At 38.8% G+C, this 23,668-nt stretch overlaps 1 protein-coding gene across 1 annotated transcript in view; it reads left to right on the top strand.

The window, feature by feature from the left end:
• The window catches only part of radil (Ras association and DIL domains), a gene marked incomplete at both ends in the record, with an annotated part of 37,727 nt that overhangs the window by 9,176 nt on the left and 4,883 nt on the right, over positions 1–23,668 (top strand). Inside the window, 12 exons of the mRNA XM_079811283.1 lie at positions 1,417–1,536; positions 2,229–2,509; positions 3,904–4,581; positions 6,046–6,083; positions 6,240–6,397; positions 10,733–10,848; positions 11,562–11,826; positions 13,294–13,466; positions 15,144–15,294; positions 15,384–15,574; positions 19,087–19,504; positions 20,675–20,814. Coding sequence (XP_079667409.1) covers positions 1,417–1,536; positions 2,229–2,509; positions 3,904–4,581; positions 6,046–6,083; positions 6,240–6,397; positions 10,733–10,848; positions 11,562–11,826; positions 13,294–13,466; positions 15,144–15,294; positions 15,384–15,574; positions 19,087–19,504; positions 20,675–20,814 — 2,729 coding nt within the window. The remainder of the gene's footprint in view (positions 1–1,416; positions 1,537–2,228; positions 2,510–3,903; positions 4,582–6,045; positions 6,084–6,239; positions 6,398–10,732; positions 10,849–11,561; positions 11,827–13,293; positions 13,467–15,143; positions 15,295–15,383; positions 15,575–19,086; positions 19,505–20,674; positions 20,815–23,668) is intronic.

The raw sequence follows: 23,668 nt of genomic DNA, 5'->3' as shown, positions 1-23,668 counted from the left end.
CACTCGTCATCATCTATGTGGGCTGCATCTGGACATTGATTGGTTTGTATACAGACGTGTGTCTGACGTCAGCGTCTTTGACAAGAATGAATGAACGGACGCATATCGTTGCCACTATTGAACAGTGCGCATTGCTTGACTAATTTTTATTCCGTTACGTTTAAAAGTGGACATTTCAAGCTTTATATACACATATTTCTGTTTGTTTGTGAGACAAGTAGCTACTGACGCGCTCCAGTTCATGTGTAAAGCATGTGATTATTGTCTGCTATAGACTATTTGCTTCTTATTTATTAAATCCAGGCAATTATCTGATTAAACGTTGATTAAAATTAAAATACAATTTATACAAAAAAAATTAACATTAAAGAAAGGCTTTCTAAGCAAAATCATACAAAATTTAGTTCAAAATCATTTCTGACCTTTTGTCTTCTGACATTTTGCGCAAATTTCACTTTTCATAATCAATGTAGCCTATAGATTTAATTTAAAAATAGCATTATAATATTTAAACATAAACAGGAACTTCCTGTAAATGGTCTGAAAGTCCGAACCATACAGAAAATGCTTTCACACTAGAAACGAACCAAACCTTTGTTCAGTTTGATGCGGACCGAGACTACCTCTTTTTGTCGGACCAAATTTCGTCTGTTTGGTCCGGACCGTGGTACGGGGGAGGTTTCACACCTGTAATTTTGATACGGACCAAACTGAAAAGTCAGAAAATCTGGACCAAACAAGGTAGGTATGAAAACGCCCTAAGTTTAAATGACTTAAACTTCTGCTCTGATTGATCAGACGGCCCAGTCTGTTGTGATAGTCTGCTGCTTTCAGCGTGTCAGAATTGAAATGGAGGCTTCCTCAGCACTTGATACACAGTAATACAAACAGTAATGATGCTGTCGGTTTTACCATTAGTTCGAGCCCAAGTCCTCGTCTTTTGGATGTGCATTAAACAAACTCGACAACACTTACCAAACTCTTTCTGTCTCAGCTACAACTGCAGTGTTTGAAGGTGGGTCAAATTAGACATTGTTCGCCGACAGCCAATGAAGACCATAGGTTGGCATTATGCAAATTTGCTACAAACCTAAGTAGGCTCATGCAGGCAGTTCTTTCTTTTGGGAGACAATAACTCAATTTGTTGTGCACTTTGATCTTGGAAACTTTGCAGACCTTTTACATTCACAAACAGCTAGATTACGCACTGCATGAAAGGTAAAATCCGGGAGGAAAATGGGGCACTTTAAATATTCTACATCTATGCTGCTAGGCATCACAGGAACATTTAGATGGTGGACAATGGCATAATTTGCTTGAACAGCTTACTTGAGTGAGTGAATAAATAGAATTATGTGTGTATTTTCATGGTTTTGTTGGTGATTTATATTTGTTGTGGTGTTTACCCATGCCCAGGGACTCACACAAACTCACCTGTGCTATCTTCAACCTTGAGTAGAAGCGGGCATGGTAGATGCCATCGGAGCTCCCCCCGGGGCTGGCGTTTGATACAGCCCTGTACAACTATTGTAAAAGGTGGGGACTGCCCTCAGGTATGGTGTCAACCACCAGCCCCACCTCCATATACAGTACCATTGTTGTGCAGACCCATAATTTACTGTATTCCTCCATGCACCAGTCAAGTGTTGACTTCCTATGCCCATGTACTACCCCTGTATCCCTCATCCCACAAGAATATTACCCTTATTTTATCATGCCTGTATACTTTGCTCTTTTCTTCCTTGAATCATAAATTAAGATGTTTTTGCATTATGTTTACTCTGTTCTTTTCCATACAGTGAATGGGGATGCGGGCCGTTGAGCTTGAAATATTTTCAAAAAACACCAAAAGTACCATAAAATTTGTCAATATGACTTATTCACTATATTTCAAGTTGCATTGTTTGAACTTAAATTGAGGTTACTAAGCATGGCATAAAACCTAAAATAGACATGCTTTGCATTTCACTTTCATATCCCCTTCAAATTTTGAGTATTGTCTTTTAATGCTTGGAGAAAAGTCTACTTGTGTGTTTTCATTTTGGATGTATCATCATGATTTAAGATCACTGCAACCCTCTTACAGCACAAATTATTAAACGTATTTTATGATATTTCTAGTTAATCTAATATCATTTTTGAAGCAATTTTAGTTTAAAGAAAAAGTTATTTAAACCACATAAGGACAATGAGTGCCAATTACCTAAGTGGTTTTCTCCCTACGACAGATATCAATGCTCAAGCAAGGAAGCTGCAAAGAAACCGTGCTAAAGGAACAATGACACTCCAGCACGGCTCCTCATTTTGCCGCAGCCTCAGTGAAACCAGCCTTAACTTGGTGGGACTGCCTGGTGAGGAACCTAAACGATACTACTCCACCCTCCCAGGGCCAATCAGAACACGCTCGGCACGAGACGCTGAGATCCGTAAAGAACGAGATGGTGGCGGAGTTAAACACTCTCTCTACCAATCGCCACATTTGCTGCTCCTTCAAGGGTACAACCAACAGGTAAGCAAAATATGCTTAAAATAAGCACAAAAAAAAAAAATTAATACTTCTATTAAGCAAGGATGCATTTACTGTCATCAAAAGTGACAGTAAAGACATTTATAATATTACAAACGCTTTCTATTTAAAATAAATGCTGTTCTTTTGAACAGTTCAGAAAAAAATGCTTTCAAAAAGTTTTCAACATTGATAATAATAAGAAATGTATCATATTAAAATTATTTCTGATGGATCACTAACAACTGGAGTAATGATGCTGAAAATTCAACTTTGCATCACATACATAAATTACATTTTACATTATATTCAGTTATAAAACACTTATTTTAAATTGTAAAAATATTTGTCAATATTACACTTTTGAATGGTACACTTTTGAATCAGTTGCAAGAAAAAGTATGTGACCCGCTTGCAGAATCTGTGAAAATGTGAGTAATTTTAACAACATAAGAGGGATCATACAAATTGCATGTTATTTTTTATTTAGTACTGTCCTGAATAAGATAGTTTACTTTTTTTTTTTTTTTACATGTAGTCCACAAAAAAACAAAAAAAAAGCTGAATTTATTAAAATGACCCATTCAAAAGTTTATGAACCATTGATTCTCAGTTGTTCTCTGGATGATCCACTGCCTTTTTTGTTTTGTTTTGTGATGGTTATTCAATAATTTTAATGCATCATTAATGCATCGTGTTTCCTTCTGGAGCATCAGTGAATGTTTGAACCTTTTTTAGTAGTTGTGTTTGAGTCCCTCAATTGTCCTCAATGTGAAAAGATGGATCTCAAAACCATACAGTCACTGCTGGAGAGGGTTCAAATATGCAAAAGATACTGGAAAACTGAAGAATGTGCAGGACCTGGAGGATATTTCTGAAAGAACATTGGGCAGTTTAACTGCTCAGGACAAACAAAAGACTCAAGGACAAAAAAACAGCCGTGGATCATCCAGGTGACGACACACACGGTATTAAGAATCAATGGTTCATAAACTTTTGAACGGGGTCATTTGAATCAATTCAGCTAATTTTTGTCTTGTGGACTATTTAAACATTTTTTATGTAAAACATCTTATTCAGGACAGTACTAAATAAAACAATAACATGCATTTTGTATGATCTCTCTTATTTAGTTAAAATTTTTCACAGATTCTGCAAGCGGTTCACATACTTTTTCTTGCTACTGTATAATATGGAATAGTTAATGAAATAATGAAGTGAAAATCATGAAAACATAAGTGAAAACATAATATAATAATAAATAAATTGGTCAACTTTTATTTGATGTGTCATATAGGAATGTGCTTTAACTTTCTTGAGCCATTTTTTTATTATTTGAAGGTTCTTTTTGTTACGCTCTTCTGGGGTTTATTGTTTGATTTGCTTCTGTTTGTCAGGATTGCCTGGTTTACCTGTTGAATCGAGAACAACACACAGTTGGTCAGGAAACAGCTTCAGCACGACCAAATATCTGCCTGTCATCTCCGGATGTGCTTCCACTTCACTGCCGAATACGTCGTGCTGTGCAACGGCGTTCTTCCTCGGATCAGCGGTTACTTCTAGAACCTGTCGCCCATGGCAATGTTCTGGTTAACTTCATGCGTATAGAGCGGCCCACTCCATTACGTCATGGGGATTTGCTGTCCTTTGGTGCTCATTACATCTTCCTGTACAAAGACCCTCTGAGTGCAAAACCTCTTCCTGCCCAAACTCTCACTCGACTTCGGGCGCTGGCACGACTTTGCGATAATGAGTCGGGGGCTGTGCCTGAGAAAGGAGAGGCATGTCGTTTGTGTGGGGCCGTTTTACATGAACCAGTGGCGTCTCGGCGCAGCTCTAAGGCTCCAGCGCGAGGTGCACAGAAGCGAAAGCTCACGTTGGAATTTGACCGGGCCCACGAGGATGCGCTGGTGAACCGGGTGCTGACACTTATTGAGCCGAGCGGGGATGACCACAAGCTGACACCAGCATATTTGCTTTGTCTATGCATCAAGCACTCAGCTAATACATTTCCACCTGGCAGCTTCGGTAAACTATTGCTGAAAATCTCCAAGAGGATTCAGACCATCGCATGGGTTAGTACTCAAGTAAACAATTTAGATGTGTTTAAAGCTGAAATATGCTATTTTTTCCATGTTCAAATACTATTATCCCAATTTATTGTGCAAAGACAAATAAAAGTTAATACATTTAAGGTTTATTTCCCTACAAAGTTGGGATGTGTAATATATTGGTACCATATTGGCTATTTAATTGATCAATATCTGTCAGTATTGGATATTTATCAGTCTATATTGCATATTTAATTGTGCATGCATATTTCCACTATTTTTACATTTAGATTACCATTGCCATCATCTAATGCTCACTAAAAATTCATCTTTAAAAACTCTTAATTCTTAAATAATTAAAATGAATAATACTGTAATACTGATGTCTAAAATCACTAGTATTTAAAACATATGATTTTAGATTTTTTATTTTGTGCAGCAGATACCTTGTCTGGCTATCACCAGACCAAGCTCAATTTAAGATTGAACATTGGTCTGGGGAGTCTGCTCTGTATTTTCTACTGCACAAGAGGTGTGATAAACGAGCATAAATTAAATGAATCTGTACGCAATTGGATAGTCCTTCAACCAATCAGACCACAAGAGGTGTGATCAACGGGGAACGACCCATTGCTTCGCTATCCGTCTTCGGATTAAACCCGCCAATAGCACGCCAGGTGGATAAGTCAGTCTGTGATTGGTTGCCGCAAAAGTGTTACAGAAGCAGTATAAATTAATGTATAGGTTTCCAGACTGAGTTGCAGGGGAAATCAAATCGCAGGCAGATCAGGCTGGGTTTACCCAGTCCAGCAGAAACCCTGATTTATGCATATTTGGCCCACTCAATTGTCTGTCACCCAACAAACTACATTTCCCACAATTCTTTTACTCTGTAGTTGATGTCATGTCACTGAGACTACTGATTGTGTTTCACTATGGGAGAAGAAAATGATGGAAAGGCAAGCACAGCAAGTCTTGTCTCCTTTGGAAAAATGATTTTCCAGTGTTCAATTTACAATTTTGCACATCAGAAATGAAATAGCTTTCTGCATGTCCACAATGTCCAAGTGCAAGTGTATTTCTCTTACAAAATGCATAGCAAAAGCATTTGTATAAAGAGGATCAGTCCCAGATGACCCGTTGATTGATTTTCTGCTGTGAGAGTCAGTACTGTAAGTCACCTCACATGCCCTTTTGTCTTTGTTGACAAATGCATATGCCTTTGTTGATTTAAACACTACAGAAATTTGTGAATGTCCCTTTAATCTAGCCCCGATGAAACCATGCATTTAATGACTGTCTTTGAACTCATTAATTATTAAAATCCAATTTTAGAAGGTCAACCGTCAGCCCCAATATTAACCAGCCAAAGAAAAGAGCAAGTAAGGAAAGGTTGAAAAAGAAAATGATTCCAAGGTATTATACCTCCTACATGCAGCTATTCAAAATTTGATGACATTAATTGCCGTCTGTGTCTGTGTCTCATAGGAGAAGACAAAGGAGTTGGCACAGAAGCAAGCTCAGCAGTGAGTATCATGTTCCGCCTTATAATACGCACATGCGTGCACTTTGAATGTGTGACACTCTAAGGTCACACGGCGCTGAATAGGCTGTCACCAATTCTGAAAGCATTGCCACTGAGTCAAACCATTGAATGTGTGTGTTTTTGTATGGTTGTACAGTCAAGATCCTGCCTCCCTGTCTCTGCTCAGCATCTCAGACCTAGTTCCTGATCTCCAGTTCATTTTCTTCTGGATGTCCAATGCCATTGAGATACTGTATTTTATCCAGCAGAAGTCCCCTGCATACATGCAGACTATTGAGCTCATGGACGATAAAGGTATGGAATACTTTAGGCTTTTCCCACTTTAAATAGTTAAAGGGAAAGTTCACCCAAAAATAAAGCCTACCCTATGATTTACTCACCCTCAAGTCATCCTTGGTGTATATGACATTCTTCTTTCAGACGAATACAATCAGATTTATATTAAAAAATGTCCTGGATCTTCCAAGCATTATAATGGCAGTGAACGGGGCTCACGAATTTGAAGCTGACAAACTCGTGAGCATAGCGTAAGCGTCGGACATAGCGTAAGCGTTTTGAACTGTGTGAGGCGTTATACTTTCTTCATAAGTTGAATACGGAAGGCGGTTCGCCGGAAGCTAGATATTTTACTTTATAAAGTACTTCAAAATCACTTCAAATGGCCTTTTTTAACCCCCTGGAGACATATGGATTACTTTTATAATGAATGGATACACTTTTTTGGGCTTCAAATTTTGGGCTGCCATTATAATGCTTGGATTAGCCAGGAGTTTTTTGAAATATAACTCAGATTGTGTTCATCTGAAAGAAGATTGTCATATGCACCTAGGATAGCTTGACGGTGAGTAAATTATGGGATAATTTTCATTTTTGGGTGAACTATCCCTTTAACCCTGTGTCGTTCTAAACAGAATCCTGGGTTTTCTAGTGCTTCTCATTTCACACTGCTAATACTTTACCCAGGATTAACAATAAAAGGTAGGGTTGGCACTTTTCGGAGAGGCTAGCAATTTAAAAGCTAGCTTTGAAAAGATCCCACCCTCCCTTCAGAGTGTATCCAAAGCCACGCCTCCTCCAAAACACATGAACAGCAGAGAGCAAACAAAAGCATCATGAGGGTTGATGTTAAACTACCTCATGTCTCAAAGCACAAAACATTACAATAATATTGAACATCAACAACTTAAAGAGTACTGACCTGAATTACCTGACTGCTGCAGATTAATTTCAGCATTGATAGTGTTTCCATTGAAACGCATAAATTCGAGTCACGAACCAAGCATAATGTCACGGGTTTCCATTATCATTACCGAATGCAATGATTGGATGAACATTTTATGGTCCTACGCCTTCCACAGACGATATACATATACATTTAGAACACTTACATTTTTAAATATATCCTAATAATTTGTCAACAGCATGTATTATTTACTTCAATGAGCTCATTGTTTCTGCCTTAAATTAATACAAAGTTTAAAGGGGTGGTAAAACACATTCTTTTGAAGGCTTGATTGTGTTTGTGGGGTGCACTGTAACATGTGTTCATGCTTCGTTTAAAAAAAAATTGCATTATTTTTAATATATTTGACCTTTATTCTACACTGCTCTGTCCCTCCTTGTAAAACGGTCTGATGCTTTCCGGGTTGTATGAAGCCAGTCCCTCAAAAATACGCAGTGGGCTCAGATTGGTTAGCTGGCCCAGTGTGTTGTGATTCGCTAACCGCCTAGTGCACGTTTATCGGAAACGTCACGCCCCTTACCTGGAGGCTGTGCTTTGGTCAGTATTAGAAACCATTGCGTCAATAAAAACATACCAATCTGAGCCCGAATCAGACCCAGAACATTTTAGTGAAGATGATCGAGCAGAACCTGTTCAACCTGTTAATTCCTCAAGAGTAAAGACTGCGGATCTATATAGTGATCGCTACTGAATGGCACTGTTACTTTTGTATTTTTAGAACGATTATAGCCAAATATCTGTCGCAAGAACTATTAACCCAAAACGAACACTAAGCACTGGCTTTACAAGTAAGTTAGCCAAATCACACACAGAACCATGTTTAGCAAGCCTGTAGATAAATAATACATAAAAGCTCTAATCAAAGAATCATTTACACTAATGCCAAGTTCGCTGTTGAGATTTTAACGTTAGTGTTTGTAGCGTTAGGTGTTCGTCGGATAACGTTAAGTATGAATGAGCATTTAACAGACTGGTTTGCAGAACAGCGTTGTCATCTGTTTACTTCCTTGCTACAATGTACAACCTATTACAGGAAAACACATCGATGAAAAATAAATCAGACTTACAGGTTGTGGCCCGTAGACAGCTTCTGTTTGTAAATCCAGCTTTCAGGACAAGCCATTGTGCATATCCTGCATTGAACTCGCGAACATTGTGGAAGTTTTCCTCCGTGAAATATGCTGCGGGAGGGAGCCCCGCGCGCGTCGTGCATTCACGCACTGGCAGTGTTTGTCTCACGCAGCTGACGTTGTTGAAATCCGGCATTGAACTCGCGAAGATTGTGGAAGTTTTCCTCCGCACGCGCCTGTTCCCTTCTGTCTCATACACACATGCATATAACATGTTGTATGTTAAACGCTCTGCAACGCACCCCCGTCCCACAAGGAAGGCTGAACAAAGCAAGTACCCCAGACCTGCAATCCGGATGAAAATAACAGTGTTTCCTTGGCATCGCGGCAACAACACTCCAGCCTAACTATACCACAACAGCGCTGCGATACAAAATGGCCTCACCCTCCCCTCTCGGAGGAGGGGTTTATGTAAATATTGAGCCTGGTGATGTCACCAACCCTGGAGGAATGTCTGTAGTCGCCTGCTGGCCGTTTGCTGTAGTTCTTAGAAATTGATTTCTTTAAAAGCAAATATCTCCCTTTGCTTTAAACTTTGAACGTTGTAACTTTGCAGATGTTGTTTATGCTCAAGCAGCAACATTATACGCTAGCTAAAGTTAGAATAGTGAAGTCGTGGTTTACCACCCCTTTAAATTAATGCATTGTTAGCTAACTGCGTGATTTGTAAAAGAACATTTCTGAAATACACAGTCACCTCTGATAACGGATCACTCTAAATTGTAATGTAGACGCATGTATTTTCTGTAAAGCTGCTTTGAAACGATATTGTGAAAAGGGCTATACAAATAAACGTGAATGGAATTGAATTAATGATTTCTATCAGGATGTGAAGAGACTTTCCATCGCATACCCTGCCTTTAATCCTGTGTTTTAATAAACTGCTGTTTCACACTGTACATTCTTAAAGCCTGGGGGAATGTTCTTATTTGCATATTTGCGGTGTCAGTGTCATTGATTTGACGAGTGCAGCGAACGACCTGTTTATTTAAAAGCTCTAGCATTGTGCATCCTCATGCATTGCCTATTATTATGTTTCTCCTGAATGGACTATAAAGGTTAGAATGAATCAGTCTCTTGTTCACTGTAACTGACACGTTTTCCGTCGGCATTTGACATTTTCCTCATCAAACACTAAAACGTTTGTTTACACAGTGTTTCCGTGACTGTCCAAAGCACATGAATATGAGGCACGCGATTAGTTTTCAGTTGCTAAGCATCTAGTCGTAACATTCTAACACACACTGTACACGTTTGGCAACACTGGTTAACACTGCAAAAGCTCTGGAGCAGGGTTTCATAACCCTGGGTAAAAAGCGATGCTAACTCGCTTTTAAAATACAAGTGTGAAACGTTCCTCTGCCTGGGGTTAAAGGAACACGCCACTATTTTTTAAAATAGGCTCATTTTCCAACTCCCCTAGAGTTAAACCATTGAGTTTTACCGTTTTCGAATCCATTCAGCCGATCTCCGGGTCTGGCGGTTGCACTTTTAGCATAGCTTAGCATAGATCATTGAATCTGATTAGACCATTAGCATCTCACTCAAAAAAAGGACCAGAGTTTCGATATTTATCATATTTAAAACTTGACTCTTCTGTAGTTACATCGTGTACTAAGACAGATGGAAAATGAAAAGTTCAGATTTTCTGGGCCGAAATGGCAAGGAACTACACTCTCATTCCTGCGTAATAATCAAGGAACTTTGCTTCCGTACCATGGGTGCAGCAGGCGCAATGATATTATACAGCGCCTGAAAATAGGCTAGCTTCCGTCAACGTGACAAGCTGCTTGCACAGGGAGCGTGCTGGGGACTATTTTCAGGTGCTGGGTAATATCTTTGCGCCTGATGCTAACGATCTAATCAGATTCAATGATCTATGCTAAGCTATGCTAAAAGTGCAACCGCCAGACCTGGAGATCGGCTGAATGGATTCGAAAATGGTAAAACTCAACTGTTTAACTCTAGGGGAGTTTTTTTTATTTTCAAAAAAAGTGGCGTGTTCCTTTAAAATCAGTGTTTAGAACGGTGGTAACCCAGGGGTTAAGTGCAGTGTGAAATTTCCTTCTAAATTGTTTTTAGACAAGACTTGCAAAGCTGCAGTGCCTACTGGGTCTATGGGGCCCAATATAGACCAAATTAAAAACAAGATTAACTAGACAGGAGGATTAGAGGTTATAAAAGACACATAAAATTTAAAATGCAATGCATAAAAGAATGGAATGCATTTGTTCTAATTGTAGTTTTTTATTGCAGCAGGATCTAAAGAATCCCTCCTCTCAGCAACAATATCAGCAAATGAAGAGGCTATGACCATACTGGAGGAAGTGATCATGTACACCTTTCAGCAGTGTGTCTACTACATCACTAAGGTAAAGGGTAGTATTACGTTATATGTGTGGCGCCACCTTTGTAAGATGTTACCAGGGCTGCTGGGAATGAATTATTTAATGTGTGTGGCTGCTTGTATGTCTTGTAGGTCGTCTTCTCCTCTACCTCCTTCTATTTCAAATACACCAAATACAAGAATCCTAAATAAAAGTTCACAGCTGCCACAAAAATATTAGGCTGGACAACAGTTTTCAATATTGATAATAAGAAATGTTTCTTCAAATCAGCATATTAGAGTGATTTCTGAAGGATCATGTGACAATTAAGGCTGGAGTAATGATGCTGAAAATTCAGCTTTGACATCACAGAAATAAATTATATATTAAAATATATATATTTTTTGTTTTTGATCAAATAAATGCAGCCTTGGTGAGCATAAGTTCTTTCAAAAAAAAATCGTACCTATCCCAACCTATTGTCTAGTTTGTCAGGGATTCTTTTCATACAAGATGTCGTAGTTTTGTGAAATCTCAGGTGCTTTATTTTGCATTTTTGAGCCAATCGGCTGAGTATGACTAATGACTCTAGAGCCTCAGGAAAATTACAACACTGATGGCTACACATCAGCAACATTTAAAATAAATAATTAAATAATTAATAACACTACATTCGTTTATTAAATTGCCCTAATAATGTGTATTTGTAGGTGTCTGGTTATCCATGTCTTAACAAATGCCTGTTGTTTACATTTCAGACTTTGTACGTTGTGTTGCCGGGCCTGTTGGACTGTAACCCGTTTGGGACAGAGTCTTCATCAGAGCAGTGCCGGCGGGCTGTTGGAGTGTGTGTGTGTGCTGTGTGTGTGATGCCAGAGGCGGTTCGCAGGGTGGTGAGTGTGTTTCAGACTACATCAGACCTGCTGCAACAGTACCAGGTTCATTCAGAGATTCAGAGTCAAATGTTCGCCTACCTCTTCTTCTTCACCAATGTCTCACTCTTCAATCAACTCATCGATAAAGGTTTGTTTAGCACACACACACACACACACACACACTCACTCACTCACACAAGAGACACGCACAAATACCATGTGATTTATTTTCATTAAGCAGCCACTGCTGCTATGGCAACCACAGGACACAGGTAGTGTGTCAGCATTTGCAAGCAGATGAAAGAAGGGATGAGATGAGAGATATACAAAGAATGAAACAAGATATCAGAATGGAGACTGATGAATTGGAGCAAAGTATTTTTTCTGCCCTCTAGTGTTGACGATACCCTGAGCCAATGGACTTTCTCCATCCATTCTTAGGGAATAAATATTTACTTCATTCCAAATTATATTTTTTTCATGGTACATGACAAGAAATATTTAGCAGAATGTCCAGGCTGCTCTTCTAATGGAACGAGAGTAGAACGAAAACTTGTACACTATAAATCCCAAGTCCACTAAAGCTGTAAGATACCGTAGCTTTTAAGTCATTGTTCTGAGAAAAACTTGCCTAATTTGAAGTTTATTCAATGTTAATTCATTACTGATTTATGTATTAGGGAAGATGTTCAAAATAGATTTATATTCACGCAGAAAGAAATATAAGTACCTTTCAGAAGTTTGGGGTTGGTTATACATTTTAAATGTTTTTGTAAAGAAGTCTGTTATGTTCACCAAGGCTGCATTTTTTAGGAACAAAAATAGAGTAAAAACAATAATATTGTGTACATAAATAATATTGCAATTGAAAAGAACTGGTTTCTATTTAATATATTTTAAAATGTTATTAATTCCTGTGTTCAATCCAGCATCATTATTCCAGTCTTCAGTGTCACATGATGTTTCAGAAATGATTCTAATATGCTGATTTGCTGCTCAAGAAATATTTCTTATTATTGTCAATGTTGAAAACAGTTGTGCTGTTTAATATTTTTGTGGAAGCTGTTTTTTCCGGATTTTTTTGATGAATAGAAAGTTTAAAAAGCATTTATTTGAAATGTTCTTTTATAACATCATAAATGTCTTTTCTGGTACTTTTGATCAATCCCTGCTGCATAAGTGTATTAATTTCTTACAAAAAAGTCTTACAAGACCCAAACTTTTGGATGGTATAGTGCATATTTAAATGTGATATATTTCATTACCATAGTTGCTTTTTAAAATCATTTTGGTTTGTATTGCATGTTGCCAAACTATCACCAGTTTTCTTTTTTAAAGGGCAGCGTGAGACATGTCATTTCTGTGTGTGCATTACTCATGGTCAGGTGAAGATTATTTCTCCAGACACACATAATCCTCTTTATGTCATAACAGACAGAGGATCAGTGTGTCTTACACACAAACACCCACTTATACTCACACAAAGTGTGAAGAGTGATTTTGACTTGCAGTACTGCAAGTCTTCATTTTAATTATGTACAATAATTAATTGTAGTCCTACTACCAGTATTACTATGATTCTGAAAAAGGGTTTGTTGTGACTGTATGTTCTTAGGCCCCGCGCGTGGCTGGTTTCAGCGTTCTCGGGTCCTGCAGATCCAGGCTAGTGTGAAGATACTACTGGACTGGGCTAAAGGGGTGGGGCAGAATCATCTTGCACAGAAATTCTTTGCTAAGTTCTGTAGTGCTGTGAGCATCCTGGCCACACCCCCACAACAGCTCTCACAGGTAACGCAGGGAAGCTAAGTGTGTTGGGATGTTGTTTACACAGGTTTTGTCCTTTGTGTACATATTAAAGTCAGCGTGAAATGGATGAGTCAGCAAGAAAAGTTGCTTCTCTATTGTGACGTATATCCGAGTGAAATTGCTTCTCAAACAAAAAAAAAATGTAGGGTGGGACTTGATTTTGTCTTTTGGGTATTGATTGGACGGTTGTGGTATGCTATTGCCGTGATCTCACGTGAGAGACAGGTCGTCCTGCCCTCACGCTTAAAAACAAGTCAGAGAAGAGATGGAGGGGAAGTTATTCTGGTTAAAAATTAGAGGGGCACATGAATTTATGCAAAATTAATTATGTTCACGGAGAAATCCTTTATAATAAATGATAATAAATAATAAAACTTGAATGATCTGTGTTATTGCACATGCTTATTATTATGCAAACAAAAATAGACTAAAAATTAAACAGAAAATATATCAGATCTGGTTCTTTCAGATCATTTGTAATCTGTCAATTTCAGTGTTTATGTTAAAAAAGAAGAAGAAAAAAAAACACTTGGCTGTGTTTCTGGAAGTTCCTGCATATTTATTTATTTATTTGTATTTAGAATTTGGTTGCAAGAAAATGCTGCAAGAAAAGTTGTTATAGTTAATTTATCTAAGTGAGGATAGCAAAATAAAGTAAACTGAAATATTACCCAAAAATTCTTCATACAGTGGACTAACAGTAAAATTGATTAAAACAAATTTGGGACCAAAATTATTGAGACACTTTGACATGACCATGTTTATTGCTTAAGTTATTACATACCTTTCTATCAAAGTTATCTGACATTATCAAGATTGATTTGTTCTGACACAGTTTAACTCTGAGTTCTTGTCATACTTTATTATCCTTTTCTAATCTAAAGCGAATAAACTGTGATAATGTGAGAAAATGTTGAAGGTGTCTGAATAAATTTTGGTTTGACTGTATAATCAAAAACATTTGTATATATAATTTTTAAAAAATGGCCATTTATCATATTTAGAGTGTCATGTTTTGATTTGATCTGGTTATATAAGTAAAGAGATAAATAAAAACAATTGAATAAATGATAAATTAAAGGTTCAGTGTGTAGTATTTATGAGGATCTATTGACTGAAATGCAATATAATATACATAATAATGTTTTCAGTGGTGTATAAAGACCTTACATAATGAACCGTTATGTTTTTATTACCTTAGAATGAGCCATTTCTATCTCCATACACCGCGTGTCCCCTTACAGTGAAGTCAACATTTTGCGCCGCCATGTTTCTATAGTAGCCCTAAAAGGACAAACTGCTCTATAGAGCGCTAGCTACTCTCTGCTGTCTCAGACGACTACATTTTTGTCCTGTGTCGGCCCCTGTAGTTTCTCTATGTGCTTCGAAAGGGAGGGGTGAGCGAGTGTGATTACTATTCACAACCTCACTGCTGGATGCCGCTAAAATTCACACACTGCACCTTTAATATAGTCATTTTTATCATAGCGTACAGTGCAGCTATCATTTTTTTTAGCAGGTAGCTTGACTGTAGTTTAACTACTTGAAATTATAAGAAGCTTATAGTAGCTTGACCAGCTACAGTTTCAAAGCAGCATTACCAACACCAATTCCCATGCTGAGGACATTAAATGCTCTTGTGTGTGTTTTTGTCTGTAGATGAGTTGGAAATCTTTGTGTGTCGACCACCCATCCCTGAAGCCTGTCCAGCTACACAGAATCCTCACACAGTATCAGCTCATGGCTGAGCTCGGTCCTCTACCAATCTGGCAACCCAGCAGTGAAGATGAGGCCTATATCTACAGAACAGGTTGGTATATGAATGGGACTACTCTCGGTTTTATTTCCAGAGACTTTGTGTATGCTAGTGTACATTGTGAATGTGCGTCTTTTCAATAGTTGATCTACTGGAGAGTTTTGAAAATCACCCTCCTATTGTGCTGCCGAGTGCTGGATTCAAAGTGGACCTGGAGAGTGATTGTGTGGAGGACAGTATATACCGCCAGCTACTTTACGTTCGCCACTTCCTTTGGGGTCTTCGCACCAAGACCCATCCTTCTAATGGCTGTGCAGACCGGCAGGAAGCCCAGGTATAATATATTTAAATATACAATTTACAATTTTTTATCTATATCTTTTGTAACAATATAGACATCTTTAATGTCACTTTAAACAGTATATATAACAAACAAGTCCGATACACGGAGGCCCCACCTCGCAATTTACAGGACTTAAAGGATATGCTGCTAACATCTTGGTGCCAGATACCACAACACACATTCAGGTGTCTAGTGGAGTCCATGTCTCGACAGGTCAGGGCTGTTTTGGCAGCAAAAGGGGGACCAACACAATATTAGGAATAATGTTATTCTTGATCGGTGTGTATATATACAGCTTCAGCCGATTAAAGTCATTCTTAAAAATGTGAACTAGCTTATTGACTGTAGCTTACAACACTAAGATTTAAATTCTAGACATGAGATTCATTCTTAATCTGATTACAAGATTAGCTGTGTAATTACGAGCTGCTGGCTAAATTACGGGCCATGTGTGTGTCAATCTACAAAAAAAAACACAAAAAATGTTCTGGTGTTGCGACATTGTTTAAGCATGCTGATCAGCTGGTGTGAGCAAGTTTTACGTCATAAAAATGTGATCGGTTTATGTGATCGGCAAGCTGAGAGACCACGTATAGGATCAAAGGAAGTAATTGTCAGCATTATCGGATAAGTGGCCGATCATTTGGAGCATTCCTATTATACAGAAAGGTTTTTTGTATCCATGTTTGACCTCAAAGCATATAAACTCTTGCACCCCCTCCCCCTGTGAACTCTGGCGCCCCCTATGGGAACCACTGGTTTAAGGATTATCCAAGGCTTATTTCAGTGTTTATTTGTTTTTGCCTTTTGTTTAATTGCCATATTAAATCATTCTAGCAGTTAAAATCACCAATGCACATTCCCATTACAAAGAGTTAATACAATTTCTCCAATTTATTAGTTGTTTCCATCAGATGGCAGTTAATCCTGTTAATGTATATGGAGTGACTACATTTTAGCTGAAACTTTTATACAAAGCAGCCTACCATGTGCCATTTTTACCACTTGAGCTACAGGACTATATAGAAATAGAACAATTAAATAATTCTCACTCTGTAATTAAAATATGAAGTACAGATCCCCTAAAGGGACATTGCAATTGGGGAAAAAAATGGGAGAAGAGAGAAAAAATAATAAGTCAATGCTTTTGTGTTCACTGGCAAAACCTTTGCGTTCCCCTGAGAAACTTTGCATTTCCTCGTAAAACGTTTTGAGCTCTTTGTGAGGGAATGCTAATTTTCTATGGGAACACAAAACATTTGCGAGAGAACGCAAAAGCATTGACAAATATTTTCACGATCTCATATTTTTTCCTTCACCATGTCCCTTTAGGGGCTCCGTAAGGAAGTCACTTTCTCCAAAGCACTGTTCAGGTAATATACAGTATATATATATATATATATATATATATATATATATATATACACCACCAAAGGGAAGGAAAGGCATCGCCTAGTCCAGAAGGAGGTGAGAGCAGTGGTTGAGGAGGAGAGAACCTGCAGGCAGTGGGAATGAGGCAACAGGGTGCCTGGATACGATGGGAGAACGCGATCGAGAGGAAGGTCACATGGGCGGAGCTGTGGAAGGCAGAGCCACAGCGGATCAAGTTTCTCATCCTAGCGGTATATGATGTGCTTCCCAGCCCATCAAACCTTCACATATGGGGCAAAGTGGAGCAGCATGTCCACTGTGCTCCATACGTGGAACACTAGAGAACATTCTCTAGCCATATCACCCTGTAGCCCAAGACCGGTTTCCCACTGAAGCTAAGTAGGGGTGCTATCCTCACTTAGATAGACGTTAAACTGAGGTCCTGACGCTCTGTGGTCATTAAAAATCCCAGTATGTCCTTCGATAAAGAGTAGGGGTGTAACCCCGGCATCCTGGCCAAATTTGCCCATTGGCCCCTGTCCATCATGGCCTCCTATTCATCCCCATATATATATATATATATATATATATATATATATATATATATATATATATATATATGTGATTGGCTTCATCACTCTGTCTCCTCTCCACCAATAAGCTGGTGTGTGGTGGGTGTTCTGGCGCGATATGGCTGCCGTCGCATCATCCAGGTGGATGCTGCACATTAGTGGTGGTTGAGGAGATTACCCACTTCTATATGTAAAGCGCTTTGAGTGCCTAGAAAAGCGCTATATAAATGTAACAAATTATTTTTTATTATTATTACATTCTGAGTTGCTGCCCAAAGGCACTGGGAGAGGGGAGGTACAGGTGGAGACATGACCAGGTGCTGTAGGCCATCGCTGAAGCCATTGCTGCAGTAGTCGAGCGGGCCAAGCGCTCCCGCCTCTCCAAGAAAGCCATCACCTTCATCAGAGCTGGAGAGCAGCCAAGACCAGCTGCAAAAACATCAGCAGGCATCTTGGCCACTACGAGGGACTGGCTGCTGTTGGTGGAGCAACTCAAGTTCACATTGCTACCACCACCTTAAGACCAGACGTTGTTCTCTTGTCTGAGTACACCAAACAAGTGGTTCTGTTGGAGCTAACAGTCCCTTGGGAAGATCGCTTGGAAGAGGCCTTTGAAAGGAAGCTCGCCAAGTACAAGGGACTGGTCAGCGAGTGTCGACATGCAGGGTGGAGAGCAAGGTGTCTCCCAATCAAGGTCGGAAGCAGGGGTTTTGCGGCCCGATCCCTATTCAGAGCCTTCAGTCTGTTAGGCATCGATGGAGGGAGGAGAAGAAGAGCCATCTACAACACCACCGAAGCAGCAGAGAAAGCCTCAAGATGGATATGGCTCAAGAGAGGAGATCCATGGGGTCAAAGTAGCTAGATTTGCCAACTGGACACAAGCTGGGGTCTGATCAGCCTCAGCTGGGTCGCCTGATTGAGGGTGTATGATGTTGAAAGACCCGAAACACCCAATGATTCCAGGAACATCACTGAAGATGTATCCAGTAGCATCAATAGATGTATTTACACAGCTGTATATATATATATATATATATATATATATATATATATATATATATATATATATATATATATATATATTATTTTTTTTATTTTTTTTATTTTTTTTTTATAATTTTTTTGTATACTATTCTTCATCTCATCATAGCATTCCATCTATAAATACAGCAAAAGTCAACAAAGTCAGCATGAAACAGAAGTTGCGATAGTCTTTTCTTCTCTGTTGTTCTTGATCAAGAAAAAATGTTGGGTGGGACTTGATTTTGTCCATGGGAAATTGTTTGGATAGTTGTGGTTTGCTATTGGTCGATCTCGTGAGTGATAGGTCATCAGAGAAGAGTTGTTTGATTAAAGATTAAGAGGGCACATGAATTTTAAATAATTTATCATAAACACTGCAATATTCCATAAAAAATAAGAATCAATTTTGATTTCATGGTGACTTTAGAGGAATATCTTGACCTTGAGATGACCTTGTTGTTTTCTAAGGGTTGTTCTTCTGCTTTACTCTGTTATAAAATATTAATATTAATAAATGATGATAATTCTGTTCTCCAGCGTGAGCCTCCTCAGCCTCACTCCAATTCACATCCAGCACCTCCTATGCGTGGGGAGGGAGAGGGGGAGGTGCGGGGCTCATCGGTGGGTCTCGGAGGGAGAGGAGAGGGAGCGGGAGCTGAGGAACGACCACGAGACAAGCCACCACACAGCATTCACCACAGAAACGGGACCAGCGTCCGTTACGCCAACCAAACCCAAGCGACAGATTCTTCCTGTATACTGACTCCACCTAATACGCCCCTCTATCCGGAACACACGTATATACACTCCAACACGCAGTCCAATCCAGTCCACTACCCTGAGCATGCTTCACAAGAGCACACACATACACACTCTCACACAAAGTCCAATGGTTGCATGCGTTCTACTCCAGAGCACAAGAAAATCAATGGCTTCATCAGCAATGGCATTGAAGGCAAGTCAAAAACGCCTTTTGGGTCGTGGATGTGTGTGTTCTTTCTGCTAGATTTTGTCTTTTGGGTCATTCCTGTTATGCAGTGCTTTCTTTTTCTATTCAACTGAATGGAAGGTCTTAAAATGAGACAAGCCAAATAATACCACAAAACACCACAGAATTCTTTAAATCTATTACTAATACTAACTTCATTCATTCATTATTACTTATTATAAACAGGCTAATGCATGTTAATATTTCTAAGAAAAAGGTTTTGTTTTGTTGGAATGAATATTAAATTTATATATATATATATATACACATATATATATATATGTATGTATGTGTATATATATATATATATATATATATATATATATATATATATATATATATATATATATATATATATATATATATATATATATATATATATATATATATATATATATATATATATATATTTATGTATGTGTGTGTGTGTATATATATATCAGAGCAAACAAATATGATATAAAAATATTTTAATATTTTATAAATAGTCTAATGCATAATGTGCTGTTTGCTCGGCAGAAATATAAAACTATATCTAAGTAAACAGGTTTTGTTTCGTTTGAATCAATATTAAATTATATTATATACAATATATATTAAATTAGATTAGGCCTATATATATATATATATATATATATATATATATAAGTTCGGATATATATATATATATATATCTATCCTTGCGATCAGAGTAAACAAATATGATATATAAAAAAGTATTTTAATATTTTATCCAATTGGAGCATGAGGACATAATGTACTGTGTAGTAGGAATGAGCCTGTTAATGTTTGCACATTAGTTTTGGTTATTTGACAACGGACATGTGTAATCATGTCTGATTTTTGTACATCGCTTTTATTTCACTTTAATGAGTTTATGTGTGAATACATGTGTTTATTTCATATAAAAATATGCACAGAGCTCTGTGTGTATAGTTCTGTTAGTATTGCGTGTGTTTACTCTTTGCATCCTTTAATAACTTTGTTTGCATGTGTAGCAGATGCATTTGCCTGTTGTGAACATTGATTTTGTTTATTGGCCCGACTTCGGAGTCTGTGTGTCTAGATGTGTGTGTGTGTGTCAAATGAGCACTGAGTGTTGTGTGTGTTTGTTTGTTTGTCCCTGCCCCACTCCAGGCCCTTTGAGTGGTTGTGGTTTTCCCTTCCCTGTCCCTGTCTCTCATCTGGGCCCAAACTCTGATGATATCTGTTCCGTCTTTGTAGTGGACCTGGATAAAGGACCGTACGGCCTGGGAATGGGACTTATCGATGGACTTGTGAGTCTGTGCATTATTACTCTGACTTTTAACTCTGGTGATCAATGTTCTAAGGCCATAACCATAACTCTATACATTTGTTTCAAAACCTAGACAGTGTGTTGCAACATAGGCTCATTGGAAAATTGCCTCTACCTATATTTTGCAAAGCTCAAAAAAAAAAAAAAAAGTTAAAAGTCCCTATAATTTACTTATAATTCACTGCAGTTTCCAGCTGAAATGTAAAACAGCCACAACATTTATTCCTTTTCACACAAATTATCATTACAAGAGCAGATTTTAGATTCTTAAAGATTCTTAAAAAAAATGATGACAAAACATTTTTGGCTGAACTATCACTTTAACTGTATTGGTTAGGTTCAGGGTTGTTTGCTGCGTTCCAGGCAGTGGCAGCTGGTGATAATTATTTTTTGGGGGGCGGGTTTTTTTTCGCAGGGGGGGGGCAGTATCAAGATGCATGTTGACTAAATTCAAGCATTAAAGAGAAAACAGTGTCTTCACTTTTATCTTTTTACACATTCATTTCCCACATATAATTGAATGAGGAAAGGAAAAACAAAATATACAAAACAGCAACAACAGACTAGCATGTTGACTAAGTTTCTTGAACATAAACATTTTGCTCTCCTTTCTTTCCAGCAAATTTCTCAATGACTCTCTGATCAAAGTCAGTCATCTCAGTAGTGTCATGACGTTTGCTTTGTTCAGTCAGATATTTGAGGTCTCTTACCCCCATTGTTGTCCACAAAACTTCAGTACCGACACTTAGAAATAAAAGACAGGGAAAGCAATAAAGGGCATTGCTAACAACACATCCAGCCAGCCACTTACGTTTCTCATAACAAGCACGTGAAGCTCCGAGTGTAGCTTCGTCCTCTGTCACTGGCCTCCTGCTGGATTTGTAAATCGCGTTGGTCCGGTTCGGGATCTTCCAATGAACGCATTGTGAAAGAATTTGGTTTAACTGCTGCCATCTCTACGAAACTGATCATCATAACAAGGTTTTGGCGGAGTCGGAGTGACTGTGTCGCCCGCGCACTTTCGCTTTAGTGGCCAAGAGCGGAAAGTTGAATGACAGGTGACGAGAACCAATCAGATTGGATACAATAACACGCATCCAATTCTGATTCGCCAGGGACGCACCGACCTGCGTCCGGAGGAGGATGTTTAAAAACCAATTAGAGACCAGCTTCAGGTCACATGCTGCCCGTATATTTTTGGACTCAGATAGACATCCATTTGTCCGGCGTCCCTCGCCCATGTAATAGCATGAATCATATTGAAGAACAAATAGTTAACCCATCAAAGCCAGTTTTTATTAAATGCTGAGGCTCTTACTAACAGCCGGCACATCGGATGAGTAAACTATTTAATTTTTATTTCACTTTTATATAATTTTTGTATACATGTCAAGTTCTGGAATTTTGATGGGGGCGGCGCCCCAGCGCCCTCTATTGACCAGCCGCCACTGGTTCCAGGTAACCCGTGTTTTTCCAACCTTCTACCCGTGAAAGTGCACTGGAACAGCAGTCAAATCTGTGACTTCCCACCTGTGAACTCGTATTAGATTAATGATCAAATAGCCCGCAAAAAAACAATGGCAGCCCCTACGGATGCGGTGGGAATTAGAGGATGGATACCCGAGCCCGACGGGCCGGGCCGGTTCGGACAGATATTTATAAATAATGTTCGGGTTCGGGTCGGGCTCGGTCACGTCAGCGCAATAAGGCATTGAACATCTGACATTTAAAACAGCTTACGTAGGTAGCCAATGGGCCTTTTAACTTGATGTTTTTGTGATTAAAATAAATTAAAAATATTACCTTAACATTCGTCTTCCTGTGCGCGGAAATTTGTTTATGTATACTCTAAAAAAAAAGGCTCGTAATCATAGGGGAACCTTTTTTAGTGCTATATAGCACCAATTTTGGTGCTTCAGTGGTTCTTCAGCGGTTCTTCAGAGGTGCTATATAGCACCTTAGTCAAAGAACCGGTGAAGAACCTCTGAAGAACCGCTGAAGAACCTCTGAAGAACCGCTGAAGAACCACTGAAGCACCAAAATTGGTGCTATATAGCACTAAAAAAGGTTCCCCTATGATTACGAGCCAAGAACCATTTTTGGTGCAATATAGAACCTTTTTTTTTTAGAGTGTAGCTGTGACAACGCGCAACCAACGCGCAACACGTGCATATTGCATATATTATTAGGCTACATGTGGCTGGCAGCGCAACTTCAGCGCTGCTGGCAGGACCATCGAGCAGAGGACAGCCTTGAAGCCATCCACAGTTGATGCAATCCTTTTTCTGCATATAACCTGGATTAGCCTAAACTTTGATGGATGGATTATGTAAATAAATCCCATGTTGCAGTTTATACAGTTTTCGAGAAAAATGGTAAGAGTGATTTTCACTTCAATAAGCTGCATTTGTGTTACGTTAATGTTTTTTTCTGTTAGCTTGGGCCATTTTTGGTAGACCTTTGTTCATTTAATTTCAATTGGTTATTTGATTGGGCCCTGTGTTAACGTGTGTATTTGTTGCATCTGCGCGCTGATGCACTAATCATTTCAGAATGCCTCAGAATGCGTTGCTTAATAAAAGCGGGCTTTCCACACGAACAAACGTACATGTGTCATTAAATGGTAAATGGACTGCATTTATATAGCGCTTTTAACAGACCTACGGCCATCCAAAGCGCTTTACATTTTGCCTCACATTCACCCATTCACATACTCATTCACACACCGACGGCGGTGTCAGCCATGCAAGGCGCCATCCAGCTCGTCGGGAGCAGCTGGGGTTAGGTGTCTTGCTCATGGACACCTCGGCACTTGGTCAGGTGGAACCGGGGAT

Source organism: Gobio gobio, assembly GCF_949357685.1.
Source record: "Gobio gobio genome assembly, chromosome: 3".
In the NCBI taxonomy this organism is placed as follows: Eukaryota; Metazoa; Chordata; class Actinopteri; order Cypriniformes; family Gobionidae; genus Gobio; species Gobio gobio.
The sequence above is the reverse complement of the archived record's forward strand: the minus strand, read 5'-3'. Positions and strand labels throughout refer to the sequence as shown.